The 16,718-nt window shown below is 35.6% G+C and overlaps 1 protein-coding gene across 1 annotated transcript in view; it reads right to left on the bottom strand.

The window, feature by feature from the left end:
- LOC113095007 (rho GTPase-activating protein 10-like) overlaps nucleotides 1–16,718 on the bottom strand; it is a 66,165-nt gene that overhangs the window by 3,528 nt on the left and 45,919 nt on the right. The window contains exons 19-22 of the mRNA XM_026260611.1: nucleotides 14,973–15,111; nucleotides 13,078–13,237; nucleotides 2,457–2,561; nucleotides 720–811 (exon numbers count right to left, since the gene is read on the bottom strand). Coding sequence (XP_026116396.1) covers nucleotides 720–811; nucleotides 2,457–2,561; nucleotides 13,078–13,237; nucleotides 14,973–15,111 — 496 coding nt within the window. The remainder of the gene's footprint in view (nucleotides 1–719; nucleotides 812–2,456; nucleotides 2,562–13,077; nucleotides 13,238–14,972; nucleotides 15,112–16,718) is intronic.

The raw sequence follows: 16,718 nt of genomic DNA on the forward strand, positions 1-16,718 counted from the left end.
TGGTGGAAAACATAAAAAAAGATGAACAAAGCAAAAAATAAAAAAATAAATAAAAATCATATATGAAATCACATTTACAATAATTTTGCAAACTGACTAGAGGTTCCATCTAATTTCTATTCTCCTCTAGTAGCAAACATACATATAAATGACTAGCAATGTTAACATCCCAAAACTTTATTATTGTTTTAATTTCTTTCTTTTTTTTTTTTCGTGTCAACATTACATGCCAGGGGATGATTTGCTGGTTTAAAAATAATTTCATAGAATTAAGGATTACAGATATTATTTATCTGGTTATTCTTATATATTCATTTATTTTTCCCAAGCACATTTTCCACACGCAAAATAAAACAACATTATTTTGGGTGCCAATAAACAAAAATGTACATTTTAAGTTGGCTCAAAATCATTTTCATTTTAAGTCCAGTAGATCAAGAGTTCCGAATTGCTTCATCTGAAGTTGATGAGATAATGTCTTCAGAAAACAAGAGCTGTGATAGTGGTTACGGCCCTCATTTCCTTGTGTTATCTATCTCGTCCTTTGTGAATTGATTTTAGGGGATGTCACACCCCTGCCCCTCTTCCCACCCTTCACCAATGCTGATATAAGATCAGATTATTTATTTTTTTCTTTTCTGTGCTAGTAGGACCCACCAAATCCAATATGTCTGTGGATTCGGGTGAGTGCCTGTGGCAGTGATAACGCTAACACTTACCGTCATGGAAGATTGCGCCAACCTGGAAAGAGAGTTCGGAATCGTGTTCAGCCTCACAGGGGTACACAGCTTTTGCCTTCATGAGGGTGACACTGAAAAATGGAGGCAATCAGTTAGTGGGCCTCTCGCTATTCGGAAGGCTGGGGATTAGGACATGACTTTCCATCTAGCTGTAAAGTGGACTCGGCCGAAGTTATCAATGAAAGCATTCTAAATGATTAACGTCTGTCCTTAAAAATCCTAGAGCAGAGTGTTGAAGTAGAAGAGAAAGAAGATAGCCATCAAAGAGTAGATATGATTAAAAAAAGAGAGAAATATTAAAGGAAGCTTTGGCAGATATTCAAACAACATTGCACGAGCTCGCGGCGCCAGTGTTCAAAGTCTGAAGTGCGAGGAAAATCTGCGCTGAACTGTGTTACTCATCAGCTGCTCAGTAACATTTCTTATGCATTTTTTAAATACAATAAGAAATGTAAGACAATAATAATGATAATAATTACAACAGCTCTATTAATACATGTATTATAACAATCACACAGTGTTCAAATTGGGATCTGTAATTCAAATGTTTTAAAAGATGTCTTTTCTGCTCAGCAAGTCTGCATTTATTTCTACAGTAAAAATATATAACTGATTCAAGAAGGGAGTCTCAAAGTGGCCAAAAAATATAATTTAACTAACTTATTAATTTTAAGTTAAATTATGCTTTTTGTTGGTATTAAAATGTAAAAAAAAATAATAATAATGTTATGTAAATATTTTTAAACTGTTGTTTTGTAACATATTTTTTTTTTATTTGAAAAGCTAGACAAAACAGAAATAAAAAAAATAATTAAATGAGATATATAAATTTTTAAATAAATGTATGCAATGGTGAAATAATTGAATTTTAATTTCGATGCTTCTTTAGAATTTACACATAGTCTTAAGATTTAAATTCGTGACCTCAAAATATATTTGCTGAGAATACAGCAACAATGTACTCTAGACTCCCTCACTAATTCATAACACCATTCAACACCTGCAAGCCTGCTGAATGTTTTATATATTGCCACATAACAATGTGTCCTAAAGTTAATACACGACCCAGGCAGACACCCAGAAAGTTCCTGCGAGAGTTCTAGCGAAAATGTGCTCTTTACAACTGCAACATAAGAAAGACGTCATTCCTGAAGGTCAGTCATTTTTTTGCCAACAGCTTTTTAACAGATTGAAAATACTTTAAATTGAATGAGTCTGATCACCTGCAACTGGGCATCACTCATTTTATAGGATGGAAAGTTAATGCATCTTTGTGTCTGGATCAGTACTATAGATCATTGCAATGGTCCCTGCCTGGAAAGTATGAGACACAGAAAATGTGTGTGTGTGTGCAGGTGTAGTCGGAAATAGAGCTGAGAAAGCAGAGATGACAGAGAGAGAGAGAGAGCAGAGTTGTGTCGGCATGTACAGGAGGGAAGGAAAAGTTGGTGTGTGTGCGAGTCGGTTTCTAAGCAATGACAGATGAAGACTTTGCGAGTGAGTGAATGCATGTGTGATTGAGTTAATAGCCTGAGGCTGAGAGCTTAAGTGAGACTTGGAGTGCGAGTGAAAGAATCAATGAGATGGTGAGAGAGTGTGTGCGGGAGAGGTTGAGCCAAAACTGGCCAAACTCACTTAAATTAACAGATTGGAACAAATTAATTACATGCTTTGGAAAGGAGGTGTTCCTCGGGGATAAGTGTGTTTACATCTTACCTTTCCTCAGGTTTATTCTTCTCAGTTCCTGCAGATCCAGGTTTCACCGGTGTAACAGAGGCAGGGGAGGCAGAATTCATCCATGAAGCTGTGGCAGTACATATCCTGCAGAACAAAAAATGCCACAAAGAATTTATACTGTACCATCCCCATAGAGTAAAAGATAGCAATTTTACAAATACTGTCAGTGAGTGGAGAAAAATGCAGCTCATGTGGGATTGTAGTGATACATTTAGTTAAATTCCACAAACTGCATAAGTTTATGCTTATATGCTACTTTTTGAAGAGGTGAACCATCCATTTGTGAACATCAAACACATAAATACACAACAGGAATAACAAAGAAGAGTAAAAAACAGACACAGTGTGCAGCATTCCTCACACACAAACGTCTTCATCATTATTCCTGCTCAGACAGTCTCACAATCTCAGATAGGGAGAAAGAAGTGAAGGTTATGAGGAAAACTGCCCAACCTCCACTAGGAATCTGAAGGATTTAGAAAATGCAAATAATGCAAATGAGCACTTTAGATCAGAAATAGCCAACAGCAGGACCAGGAAATGCAGGAGACGAACTGCAGAAGTCAACATTAAATGATAATACTGCCACTCATAAAAACTAATCATGCCATAAAAAGGGTATTTGCTTCCATTTGAGTTTATTAAAAGAATATTTTCAAAACATATTTATTAAAATTCCTTAGAATCAGCATAAATCAGTTATCATCAGTAATCATTTTAAAAGTATGAAATAAAGGAACAGTCAAGATAAAGATATAAACCTGCTAATTGTATATTCAAAACATGATTGTTTTAGGCATGCTATTAAATCTCATTCTCAAAACTGTGTGCATTTATTCCTTTGATGGCAAACCTGATTTTTTTTTAGTTATAATTATATATTTCTTTATATATAATTCAAATTTTATTTTATAATTTGATTTAGCTGAAAACAGTTAAATAAATATGCAAAATAGTTCTGCTGCTAAATATTTGTATGCAAACACACTTTTCATGATTAAAGTGTGTGATGAAAAGAAAGTTCAAAATTTTGTGGGGAAGTCATGGCCTAATGGTTAGAGAGTTTGACTCCTAACCCTAGGGTTGTGGGTTTGAGTCTCGGGCTGGCAATACCACGACTGAGGTGCCCTTGAGCAAGGCACCGAACCCCCAACTGCTCCCCGAGCGCTGGAGCATGGGTGCCCACTGCTCCGGGTGTGTGTTCACAGTGTGTGTGTGTGTGTGTGTTCCCTGTTGTGTGTGTGTGCACTCTGGATGGGTTAAATGCAGAACATAAATTCTGAGTATGCGTCACCATACTTGGCTGTATGTCACTTTCACTCACTCACTCACTCACTCACTCACTCACTCACTCACTCAAAAGAACATTTATTTATATAAAAAAAAGTGCACAATCATAAACATCTTTACTGTCACTTTTAATCAATTGAATGAATCCTTTCTTTAAAAAAGGTAACACAATAATTGCACACAATATTAGACAGCTTAATAATAGTTTCACGTAACCAGACCTTCAGACTGAAGGCCTGGAATTCATGGCAGCTTTCATTGGCAAAGGCCCGCCCATGAAGCCGTTTAACCGACATCTTAAACAACCAATCACAGTTTGTTTCGTTCATCATCACGTTTCAAGGTGTGGAAATGTCGCCATGATAACAGACCGGTGTGTAAAACTCTCAAACATATTTTAAATATTCTATTTCGCAAACTTTAAATATTTCACATATATTTGAAAATCCAGTGTTTAGTTGATCGTAATAAGTGCTCGTCATCACAGTTGTAAATAAGATGGCTTTCTTCTTTCGTGAGGGGTTTGGCGTCATGGCATCTTTGTTTCCAGGTGGAACGTTAAAGAACGCAACACACATCTCATGGAAATCCTGTAGAATTTAACCAATCCGATGACGACTTCGACACTCCTGAAGTGTTTCCACTTTTGTGTCACATATGCATCAGACGTTTAGCCAACAGTCCTGTTTATTAGTACTTCTAAAGCACATACCGTATTTTCCGGACTATAAGTCGCACTTTTTTCATAGTTTGGCTGGTCCTGCGACTTATAGTCAGGTGCGACTTATTTATCAAAATTAATTTGACATGAACCGAGAGAAATGAACCAAGAGAAAACATTACCATCTACAGCCGCGAGAGGGCGCTCTAATGCTGCTCAGTGCTGCTGTAGTCTACACTGAAGACATAGAGGTAATGTTTTCTATTGGTTCTTGGTTCTAAATGAATGCGACTTATAGTCCATTGCGACTTATATATGTTTTTTTTCCTCATCGTGGCGTATTATTGGACTGATGCGACTTATACTCAGGTCCGAAAAATATGGTATTCTGTACGACCATATTCTACATGCCTAATCCTTCCCAATACCTAAACCTAAATTACCTTACTTACTAATGATAGGCAGCAAATTAAGAGTTTAAAGTTAATGATGTGATGAGAATTGGACCTTAAAATAAAGTATGACCCAAAAAAACAAACCTTTAGATTTTCACTTCAATGCCATAAATGCTCAATAGAGCTAAACTCACTGTAAGTGCAAAACTACGGATAACAATTCCAACAAAGCCATACTCTTAATTAGATTCCAGTAACACTGGTTTGAAAACTCAAGAGAATGAAGACTCGAGAGAAATGTGTGTGTGTGCTGAAGGTGAGGGGAGTGAAGGACTTGCAGGTACAGGAATAGTTGCAGCACAGGGGCAAATGAGGAGCAGTGTAGTCCAGCAGGAGAGACAGAGGAAAAGGGAAAGATAGAGAAAGAGATATATATGTACAGTATGTATAGAGAGAGAGAGATGCAGTGATTTATGACTCTGCAGAGGGTCTGTGAGTCCTCAGCTGCTGCACATCAGCATGAGACTCCAGCAGCTCTGCAGTGCAGCAAATCCACTCATTAACCTCACACCAGCCACACACACACGCACACACACACACACACACACACACACACACATCCCTCAGACCAGCCGTGTGAGTCCCAGCTAATACACCACACATGCTGCTCCATACACGTTAACGCTCACACACATTTTAAATAAAGGTTATGCTAACGGTGTTACATCAAACATCACATCTCACCAGGGTAGCGAGTCACTCCAGAAAAAAAAGTGTTTACACACTCTTATCGGAATCGTCAAACTCTACAGAAAAGCTAAATGAAGTGGAGACAAAAATTATTAATTCAATATGGTTGCCCTGGCAACCAGCAGAACCACAGAAAAAAATATAACTAAGCCAAACCAAGAAAATCTCACTCATTTCAAACTATAAAAAAATAGCACTTGACACAGAATTGCATATTACGTTTTATTTTTTGATCCTCAAATAAGCATCTTATTTGAAGAAGGCAAAATAATATACAAAGACTAGAAACAAACAAACACTGAACTACAGTTTAAGAGCTCAACGCAACTCATTTAAGTTTTGCTTGTATAGTATTGGATATGCATTGGATGTAGTGTATATTGACATGCTGCATGAAACAGCCTATGAGAATCCAGTTACAGTATTTGGCCCAAAAATTCTAAGTATGAGGGCAAAAATGCCCCGTTTGTATTTGTGTCTTATAGTTTTATCATATGACATAGATTAGAATATCTGGTACGATAGCAAATGTGAGCTTGATTTTATACAATATTTTAATAAACAAGAAGTTAATAATGTGTTACATTTACACATTTAATGTGTTACATCTTGTTTGTTTGTTTTTTCTTCTCAATTTTACCCACAAAAACAGTTCCAAACAAATCCAAAGCAGAACTGCTGTGCGTCTGTGAACAATAGTCCTGTTTTGTTACTGAATACATCCACATTTTTCATCAGAATCGAGTGAGCCAAGATTCAGTGACCCATTGATAAAGGCCTGCTTCATCTCTGAATGAATCAGACATTTAAACGACTTGGCTGAAAGAATGACCGAATGACTCACTCATCACTTGCCACTACCTACTAGCAATTTGTTTAATATTTAGAGTATAACTTTTATTTTATTTTCATATCAGAAAATCAGATTTCAATATTCAGTAAAAAAAAACATTAAAACCTGTAAAGACTTATTATTATTATTATTTATGCAATGTTGAGATATTACTTTCTAAAGCTACTTGTTTATGTCTATTTAATGCTTTGTATTATTTAAAAAAATAAAAACTTTGATATTTTGGGGGGGGGGGGTAATTAATTAGATTAATTGCTCAAAACATCATGTAAATAATAATAATAATAATAATAATAATAAAAAATGTAACCGCTTGACTTCCCTAATTATAATAAAATATAGGAAATTAGGTGCTATATTTGGTCACCGTTTCAAAGTTTTTAAAATGTTCCAACACTGATCTATGTATTTCAATTAGAGCTGCACGATTATGACAAAAATTGTCGATAATTCCCTTGAAATTGTAATTGCGATTGTTAATTGTTTGATGTATTTTTATATGAAAATAAACAAGCTGAAAACACTCTAACTGAAAAACCTTTAGTGCTTTTCTATAGTACTAAATCTATGTCATATGATGGGATTACAATTTTTCCTTTCTCTTTGGAGTGTTACAAGCTCTTGGTGCAAGAAGAAGATGTGTAAAGTTGCAAAGACTAAAGTCTCAAATCGCCACAATGTCGTATAGATGCTGTGCATTTCACTGTGAAAATGCCTCTGCGAAAAACTTTGTTTGGCCTTTCAAAAGAGGACATGAAAGAAATGATGTTTATATCAAGATTATAATAGGTTTTATGTTTATGTCTCGTCACCACGCTGGACAGGGCATCATCAATATGTTAAGGCACGTAACATTTTCGTCACAAGCTTGAGTGTATTAGGCCAATCACAACACACTGGATAGCTGGCCAATCAGAGCACACTTCGCTTATCTGACTGATGAGCATTGTAAAAATCGACACGTTTCGGAAGGCGGGGCATAGAGGAGAAACAATAATGTACATTATGTGGGAAATAATGTGGGTTTTTTTTTTACCTTAAACCGTATAAACACATTTCATTACACTAAATAATGTTATTTTTAGCAGCATCATATGACCCCTTTAAGCCTCAAATGCCAAATATACATCAGATTGGTTTCTTCTTTAAATTATAAAAAAGTAAAAAAATATAAATAAATAAATGGTATTATAATGTCATATTTACTAAACTATAACTAAATCTTAAAGGTGTTGTATGTCAATTTTGCAACCTGCGTGTATGTCAAAGTCCAAAGAAGAGGGGCCGGGTGAAAAAAACTCTCCAATATATAGAATTTGGACTGCAATACCTAGTTCAACCACTCGGTGTAAATCCTACATACAACACCTTTAAGCGTGCAGAATAACATAAGTGGACTTTAAACGATTAATTGCCACTTTGAATGATTGCCTAATTGTGGCATCCATAATTTTAATTGCGATTAGAAATTTGAATAATTGTGCACCCCTAATTGCAATTAATAATAAAAATAATACTTATTATAAATATTAATATTAATAATAATAATAAAAGATTATACACAATCAAAAATATATATTAGGGATGGAGCTGTTCAACTTACAGTTAAGTTTGTATTATGGATTTAGAGTCACCGTTTGGGTACTATATGGTATGTGCTATGTTTAGAGAAACACCAAAATAATTACTGTCAAATAAAAATAAAGAAAATAAGAATAATCTATCTAACTACAAGCAACAGCACCAATAAATACAATAGAGTAAAGATACAAATAATAATAAAAAAATTCTGGGTAGGTCTAACATTAGTTTTTAAATACAGAAATGTAATAAAGTAATCAAAAGTAAAATAGCATTGCACATTTTACTGTATAAATTAAAGATTGTCTGTATTTATGTTACAAAAGCTATTGTGAGCGATTTCCTTGTTGTTGCTGTATGATTAATATTAAAAAAGTGCAGTCACTTTAAGAAAATGCACTGATCCAGTACGTTCAGCTGGTTATGTCCAGGGTTCTAAATTCATTTTGGCGGGTGTTAATTAAAACTTACTAGCCAGTTTGGCTGGTGATGCATGACATGAGGCTGTGTTCTCGGTCATTTATACCCTGGCAGCACTTCCTACATTTCCCATGAACACTGTGCTGTAATGCTACGTGATGACGTTCATATGCCAATTGGCTGCACACAGTTTGCAGCGAAACCAGCGCGAAAAAACATGGAAACGAATAGAGCGTCCATCAGAAGACACAAGGAAGAAGAACGAATGGAGCCAGAGCAGGGAGCATAGACTGAAAGAGGAGGGAGTTAGCTATTAAAGAAAAAAATTAAGATGAAACTAAATGCGGCGGTGGTTGGGACAGATTTCTGGAGGCGAAAAGAGGAACGAGGCAGGGGATGAGGATATTACGGAGCCCCGCACGTCACCTGTAGGAGAAAAAAAAAATCAATCCGTGAAAACGGTTTTGCAATCCGCCCCCTCAGTTTATAAACCGTACTCACTAATTCAAAAACTAATCGTAGCCATGGATTCCCAATCCGTGCGCTCAGATTTTGTAAACCGTACCCTCGGTTTTTTAATCTGTACCCATGAATTCATAATCCGTGCGCACGCTTTCGCAATCCATTACCCTCGGATTTGTAAACTGACAGGCATTTGTAGCTCCGCCCCAACAGGCAGATTCATTTATGTTTATTAAACATTATTTTTCATAGTATCCAATGAGTCCACGATCAGCATTCACAAATAGTCTTCTTTTTAGCATTTATTTTACATTAATCACCAATTGGATAAGACACATAAAAATAAACGCTAAAAAGAAAATAAGGCTAAAAAGCAATACAAAACAAATAATGTGACTGTTATGTTTTCATTCCTTTTCTCTCTAACTGAATGCAATGTTATTTTTGGCCTCATTATTTAATAATAACATTAAGAGTGAAACATGCATCTAACTCCGGCAGGTGGGTGGGGTGGGTGGAGCTTAGTATAATAAAATCACAAAAATAAGTCTTCATGCATGTTAAGAAAGAATTGTACACAAGCATTTCCAAAACTGTCAAAGTTTATTTAAAAATAAAGCAATTCATGAATTATTATTTTTTTCTCCTACAGGTGACGTGCGGGGCTCCCTAGGATATCGACAGAGAAACAAAGAAAAGAAAATTTAATGCCAAATGGCTGACGGGTCATGAATGGCTTGTGTTTGATCACAAAAATGTCGTAATGCTTTGTCAGGATTGCCACATGTAAGTTACGTGAAATAAAAAAAACAAAACAAGCAATTTCGTGGTGGGAACTAATCATTTTAAATTTGAGTCAGTGTATATTTTGTTGTATGCATTGTACTTTATATGTGTTTTTCATGCCAACAATGTTAATAAAATGATCAAATGCATTCAGTGGCACTCATAATTTGTTATTTTTACAGAAAAATGGCTAGTGGAAATTCTGATTGGCTGGTAACTTTAGAAAGTTACCAGCCACATTGGCTGGTGATCAAAAAAGTTAATTTAGAACCCTGGTTATGTCTGCTGTAGTACAGTATATTAACCAAGACGTGCATTTTGGCATTATTTTTGTGTTAATTTGTTGATTCAAACACAATACTTTAGAGAGAACCTAATATTTGCCTGTGTTCTGAGTGCACGCACAAATCTTCTCACTGCACACATAAGCTCCAAAAATTACAATTTGGAATTTTGAAAAATGTCACAGGACACTGCTATTTATGCAAATACAGATTGACTGATCTAAGGATAACAATTTTCCACATTATGCCAGGTATCGATATGACAGATTAAAGAAACAGTCTGTGCGGAAACATACCTCTCTAAAAAGGCAAGAATACAATAATTGTCTCATCAATTACACAGTGATCATCACCTGTCAACATCTAAAACTTCATTAAGCGTGACAAAGCACAATTCAGCATTTATCTCGTTGGATTTCTACTACAGCTTCACTATGATCTGTGCTCTCCTGCTTCAAGGCCAGGGGCTGGGAGATTTACAGATAAAACAGGTGACAACCTCGTGACATATGAACAGGAGTAGCTCTGTAAGCGACAGTGCCTGCTAGAAGGGGAAACAAGGCGAACATCTCCCTGTGTCAATAGTGTTTATGGGGTAGGGCCGTGGCCACCTGTCCCTTGGACAAACAGCAGGCAGGATTTACAGGCGCACAGGGAGCCGCTTCCTCTGATGGCAGAGAGTGGGAAACGGCAGGGAGAGAAGCAGAGGGTTACATAAGACCAGCACCGTCTGCGCACAGGACAGCAGGCCAAGAAGAGAGAGCAGCATGTGCTCAAAGAGTAAGAGTAACTCTAACATTTAGGGGAAAAGGGGGAATGTGTGCACATGAATGTGCAATTAGGCGATGAAGGAGGGGCAGGATCAAATGGTGGTTGTGGTTAATGGACATGAGTGAGAACTAAATCTATCCAAATTGGGAGTGGACTGGTGGAAACAGTGAACAGATGTGTGGATAAAAAGTTTTTTTTTTTTTTTTTCAGGTGAAACTGCAGAATGTGGTGGGCCCCTATTAGGATTCAACACAAGAACAAACACACAGCATCTGAAGGGCTGTGAAAGAGCTGAGAAACTAGAGGCAAAACCTCTGGCAAATAACACTGGCACAGGATAAGACTCTCAGCCCAAGAACTAACTCAAGTTGACAAGCACAGGCTTGAGCTTAGAAACCGAACAAAATACCAACACACACACAAGAAAACAAAATAAATTAAATAAAAAATTAAAATAAACAACTCTGGAAGTGAATATGGTAACGCTTAAGGGATGGACAGGTTATATTAATATATATAGGGCATCAAATTCAAATGATTATTTTAAACTGATAAAATTGTAAAATAGATTAAAACATGATACACCTGCCTATCACTGCTTTTTTCTGAGCAGTGTTATTTTATTGTTATTTATATACTATTATATTTTTTTCATTGACATTTTGGCTTTTATTTTGAAATTTTTAACTTTCATTCTATTTTATTTTTAATTACTATTACTATTTCGTTTTTTTATTTTATTTTACATTTCAGTTTTAGTTTTTATTTAGTTCCATTTAATATCAGTGGTTATTTCAGTTAGTCCACAAGGCAACATTTCAAATTTTAAAGTAAAATAATTATAATTTTTTTTTTTTTTTGTAAAATAATTAACTTTTTTCCCCCCATTTAATATTTGGCAACACTTTGGTTTAGGGACCAATTAGCATTATTAACTAGTTCCTTATTATCATACATATTACAAGTATATTGTCTATTTAATAGTACTAGTCTACTTTAATAGTTTAGTACTTAGAAATCACATATTAATGCTGTATTCTGCATGACCATATTCTAGATCCCTTAATCCTAGCCCAACTTAACAATTTACTAACTATTAATAAGCAGCAAATTCATAGTTAATAGTGAGATTTGGTCCCCAAAACTAAAGTGTGATGTAATATTTATATTTTAACTTTTAAATATTTTTTCTTTTCTTTTTTAAAGTAAAAACAGTTTTAGTCTCAGTTAACAATAATATTCCTGTTTCTAACTTGTTCAGTTTGCAGGAGATTGTTAAACAGTTTAAGATTGACACGTTATATGTAAGGTTCATTTATTCATAAATGTGCTTTAAAAGTAAAATCAGTTTTTTTTTATAGTACATTGCAAAAACAGCAAAGAAACTTCATCTAAAATTAATTTTATTTCTAACATTATTAGAGGCAAAGAGTGGCTATTCTGACTATTCTATATATATATATATATATATATATATATATTTTTTTTTTTTTTTTCTGTGGTGTGGTATAAAATGAAATTCAATGTAAAAAGTAGTTTTAAATCACATGACTTTTTTTTTTTTTTTTAACAACACCAATGCTGGGGAGTAGCTAGTTACACGTAATGGAGTTTACATGTACTGATAAAAATTGTGTTTATAAAGTTACTTATGAAAATGTAAATGATTACAAAGAGGGTTACATTTGAATATTATCAAACACACACACACACACATACACACACACATACACAAACTTAATATATTTCTTACTCAAATTGCATTGACTTTTAAAATATGGATAACTAATGTTTCAGGAGCTTAGGACACAAAATAGCACACATGCTTATTCAATAACTGATTTATTTCCTGTTATTTCCTGTATAAGCTTTATTTTTTAAGATATATTTTTAAGGAAAATATTTTTTTCCAAGGCATTATTAAATGCCAGTGTCTCTTGTCATACAAATATTTAATTTCAAAAACAGTATCATAGCTATTAAACTATATGTTGTCATGATTTTAAATCAGTATTACAATTTTACAGAACTGTGAGGTGCTAAAGTCTGATTTTGTGGTGGTTGTGCTTTCAAGTGCATTTTATAATCTTAATTCACTTGATGAAGAATACTACTGCCTTGTTTAAATGTAGGAAAATAATGAGAAATTTAGTTAAGTAATCAAAACGTAAACACATGTAATCAGTTACATTACATTAATAAAGTAACTGAAATAGTTACACTACTCATTACATTTAAAATAGGGTAACTTGTTATCTGCAACCTATTACATGTCCAGAGTAACCATCCCAACACATAAGCATGTTATGACATATGTTTTGGAGAGAGATGAGTCTATGCTACATACCCGGTGCTCTCTGGCAGGGATGTGCTAATGGTGGCGTGATGATTCTTCGATTTCTCGGGGGGCGTTCCGGAGGCGTTCGAAGACTGGGAGGAGACCGACTCATTACTGCTCACTGATGTCTCATCGCTAACCAGGGCTGGACTCTCAGAGGATGGAGAGACTGTCAGAGCACGGGAGCAAGCAGCAAGAGACAGAAAGAGTGGTAAAGAAAACAGTTAATGTACAATAGACTAAACAATATAACAATGAAAAAAGAACATATTGAGAGAGAGAGAGAGAGTTCAGAACCATTCTTGAGATCAGTTCAGACTGTTAATGAATATGTTATGTGAATACGCATAGTTATGAGCTTGGTAAGTAGAAATGAGAAATGAGCTTGGCAGGTCAGTGTGTGTGCATGTGTTCGGTTGTACTGTATGTATGTGGTCTGGTAAAACTAAAAACTCCATGTTTAAAAATAAAAACAAGATTCAAATTAGATGGTGGTTTAATCAAAATGTTTTGAAAATTATATGAACATTTTCTAAGAAATGTATTATGATCCATCTAAGTTTTTTTTTTAACTCTCCTCATATTAGTTTTTTAAAGTTTTTTAAAGTGCTTTAAAGCAGCATTTCAAGAAAAAAAAAATTATAATCTTGAGTGTAAGGATTCATATTGCACCTTCTTTAAAAACAAATCTTGAGGTGATATTTTGATCCTTTTCTCATCCTTTCTCATTCTTCATGCATTTGTAGAAATAAATTGACATGTTTTATTTCTGAAACTGACAGATCGTTATTGGTTTTAACACTCCGGTGCAGCCAACCAATGTGACAGCTGCCATTTACATTTAAAACCCAAAAATACTTGCATAAAAGTCACTGTTCTATATATCCTAATATTTTACCAATAGCAATTGTATAGAGTATAGTATTTGACTGGTCACACTTTTCACCCTAAGTTTCATATATCCCACACAAAATCTAAAACCGGAAAATGCTGATGGTTTAGCTTTTTTCCTAAATCCCCTTTCTATAGTACCATCCCACAGCAGAGAGGTCTCCACTAAACAAATAATTAGTGTTTACTATCTTTTGTAGAAAAGGGTGGTTAGTCTGACCCTGAAAACTGAAGCGTTTTCGAAACCCAACACTTCTCAAAAAAAAAAAAAAAAAAAAAGCCAATACTAGTTTGAGAACACCTGCACAGCTGTACTGTAGAAGAACAAGTGAAGAAATAAAACCCTCATAACTGCTTAACTGAAAAGTGAAACTGGAGACACGGTCTGCTTTGTTCTATACTAAAAATAAAAATCCACTGTTCAAAACCTGCATTGATCCCAGTCTGAAATCATTCCTGTTGGGTGGCGTATCAAACCCAAATAGAGAATTGAACACAGGGACACATTTCTAAGCAGTCCGGGGCGACCAAGGCATCAGTTATCCACCTAAATATGGACTGGCAAACTACATCCTGCGGGCCAGAGTGACAATGGGTAATCAGCATGTTTCAGCAGAGCATCACATCTGATTGCACAGTGTGCAGTAGTCTTACATAGTCATGTGGAAATAAACTGCATAAGCACTGGAAAACATGGTGATTTTACCACCAGGATTATGCAACTGGACATTTCTATCTATGAATTGCTACATCTGTTTAACATTAAAGAATAAGTAATAGCTTAATAATTTAGATATCATATAGTGTGTCTACAGGCTCTGCAGACGTTTTTCCAGTATTTTCTGTGATTTTGGTATGTGAGAGTCTGTGTGCGTCTACTCATCTTTATCTTTCCCTATATTATGCAAATACAGGCTCTATATGATGTATTTAATAGCAAACACATGACGACTATAATTCCTTGTGTTGTTTCCCTGACCTTCCAGCGCTTAAAGCGGATTAGTCTCTCATACCTGTTTGAACATCCAGCACCTGCGGGTTGTATACAGCCAGCGGGCGATTCTGCCGACTGAGCCTCTTGGACTGTCTGGTTGGTGCAGAGAGGGGTGTAGCGGCTAAGGATGGAGAGCTGCTCGGAGCATCCCCGAATATCTAAAAGAACAAAAAGTTAGTGGGATTTGCTGGCTAGACTGTGTTGTGTGTGCAAAAAATCAAAGTAAACAGTCTGTTTAGAGCCGATGCCTGCAGAGAAATGATGATTATGCATGCGAGTGCAAATGTGTGGTAGTGAAAACAAATAAAGATTCTGGATGCTCTCAAGACTTGTATCTTAAAGGAACAGTCAATCCACGCTCATGTATTTTTAAAACCTGTATGACTTTCTGTTTTTCATGAAACATAAAATAAGTTATTTATAGTTATGTTCAAGCTGCTCTTTTCCTTAGCATTTAAATGCAAATGCACTGAAACGCATTGCTGTGAGAAGAGCTGTTTTTGACAGAGTAAAAGAGTGTTGTTTTACACTACCGTTGATACATTTTAATCAAAGTATGCTATATTTTATATGCTAGACTTTTCATTAATAATCATATCAACTTGTGGAAAATGGGCATCTGATGACCCCTTTAAAGCCTGAAGGCTGTGATGCAATAAGTCAGAGACCGGGGAATGTAAGACCAGTGTCTGTTGACCTACTTTTTAGCAGTGTTTTCTGCACCACTGGCTCTAATTAGACCACTGTCAGCAGCTTTTTAGCCAATTGAGTATTCTTGAATAAACGAAGAGGCCGACGTTGAGCAAAAAAAAAAAAACAAAAGGAAAAAATAAATAAATAAATGGGTTGAAAGCAAGCAAACAATTAAGGTGCTGCTTTGTATCAGTTTTTTTTATATCTGCAGTCCTAGCTCTTCAAGTTTGGACCTTTTTTGAATGACAAATAAAGACTACTGCCACCTGCTGGTATGGAGAGTTATTTAAGAACATATGCTAGTTGGCTGTTGGCTGTAGTCTTTAGCCCGGGAAACACCAAGCCGACGATTGGGTGTTTGTCATCATCGGGCCAATCACGAGTGATGGTTGGGCTAGTTTGTTTGGTGTGTTCCACTCGTCGGCTCTCGTCTGGCTCACATCGGCGACAGTTTGCACGATTCAACATGTCGGCGTGAGTGAGAGCTCTGATTGGATGTTCAGTTTAGTGAATGGGTCAGTGCAGAGAATTAAAGCAAAATTGATCAAAACAAGCATGTGAATAAAGGCTGTTTAAATGTTATGTGATTTTTCCCAATCATTCTAATATGCAAATGTTTTCATAACAACATGATTTATTAAAGTTATTAACGTTACTGATATTCAAAATGGTAAGCAATCACTGCTTTGTTTACATTTCGTATATTTGCATTTATCTTGTATATCTTTGTTTCGGTTTCTCTTTTTGAATGATGAATCTATACTTAATAGCTGCTGATATGAACAGCTCATTCCTCTCAAGCATGCGCAGAACACATTAGTTTGCCGTCGGCTGTAGTCTGTGTGGTGTGTTCCAGCTCAGCTTTTTGGTCCGACGCTGCCAACGCGAGGCGACAACACCAACGGCTTTCGTCAACGCTAATTCTTTGAAGTCGGCAAGGTGTGTCCTGGCCTTTTGTGGTGTGTTCAAGCACAACTTTTTTTTTTGCCTAGGTGCTCCAAGGCAATAGTAGACAGCTTTCATTGCTGCTAGTTTTTTTTTTGTTGTCATTTTGGTGTCTGGGACTTAATAA

This window comes from Carassius auratus, unplaced genomic scaffold (genome assembly GCF_003368295.1).
Source record: "Carassius auratus strain Wakin unplaced genomic scaffold, ASM336829v1 scaf_tig00215565, whole genome shotgun sequence".
NCBI classification, from domain to species: Eukaryota; Metazoa; Chordata; class Actinopteri; order Cypriniformes; family Cyprinidae; genus Carassius; species Carassius auratus.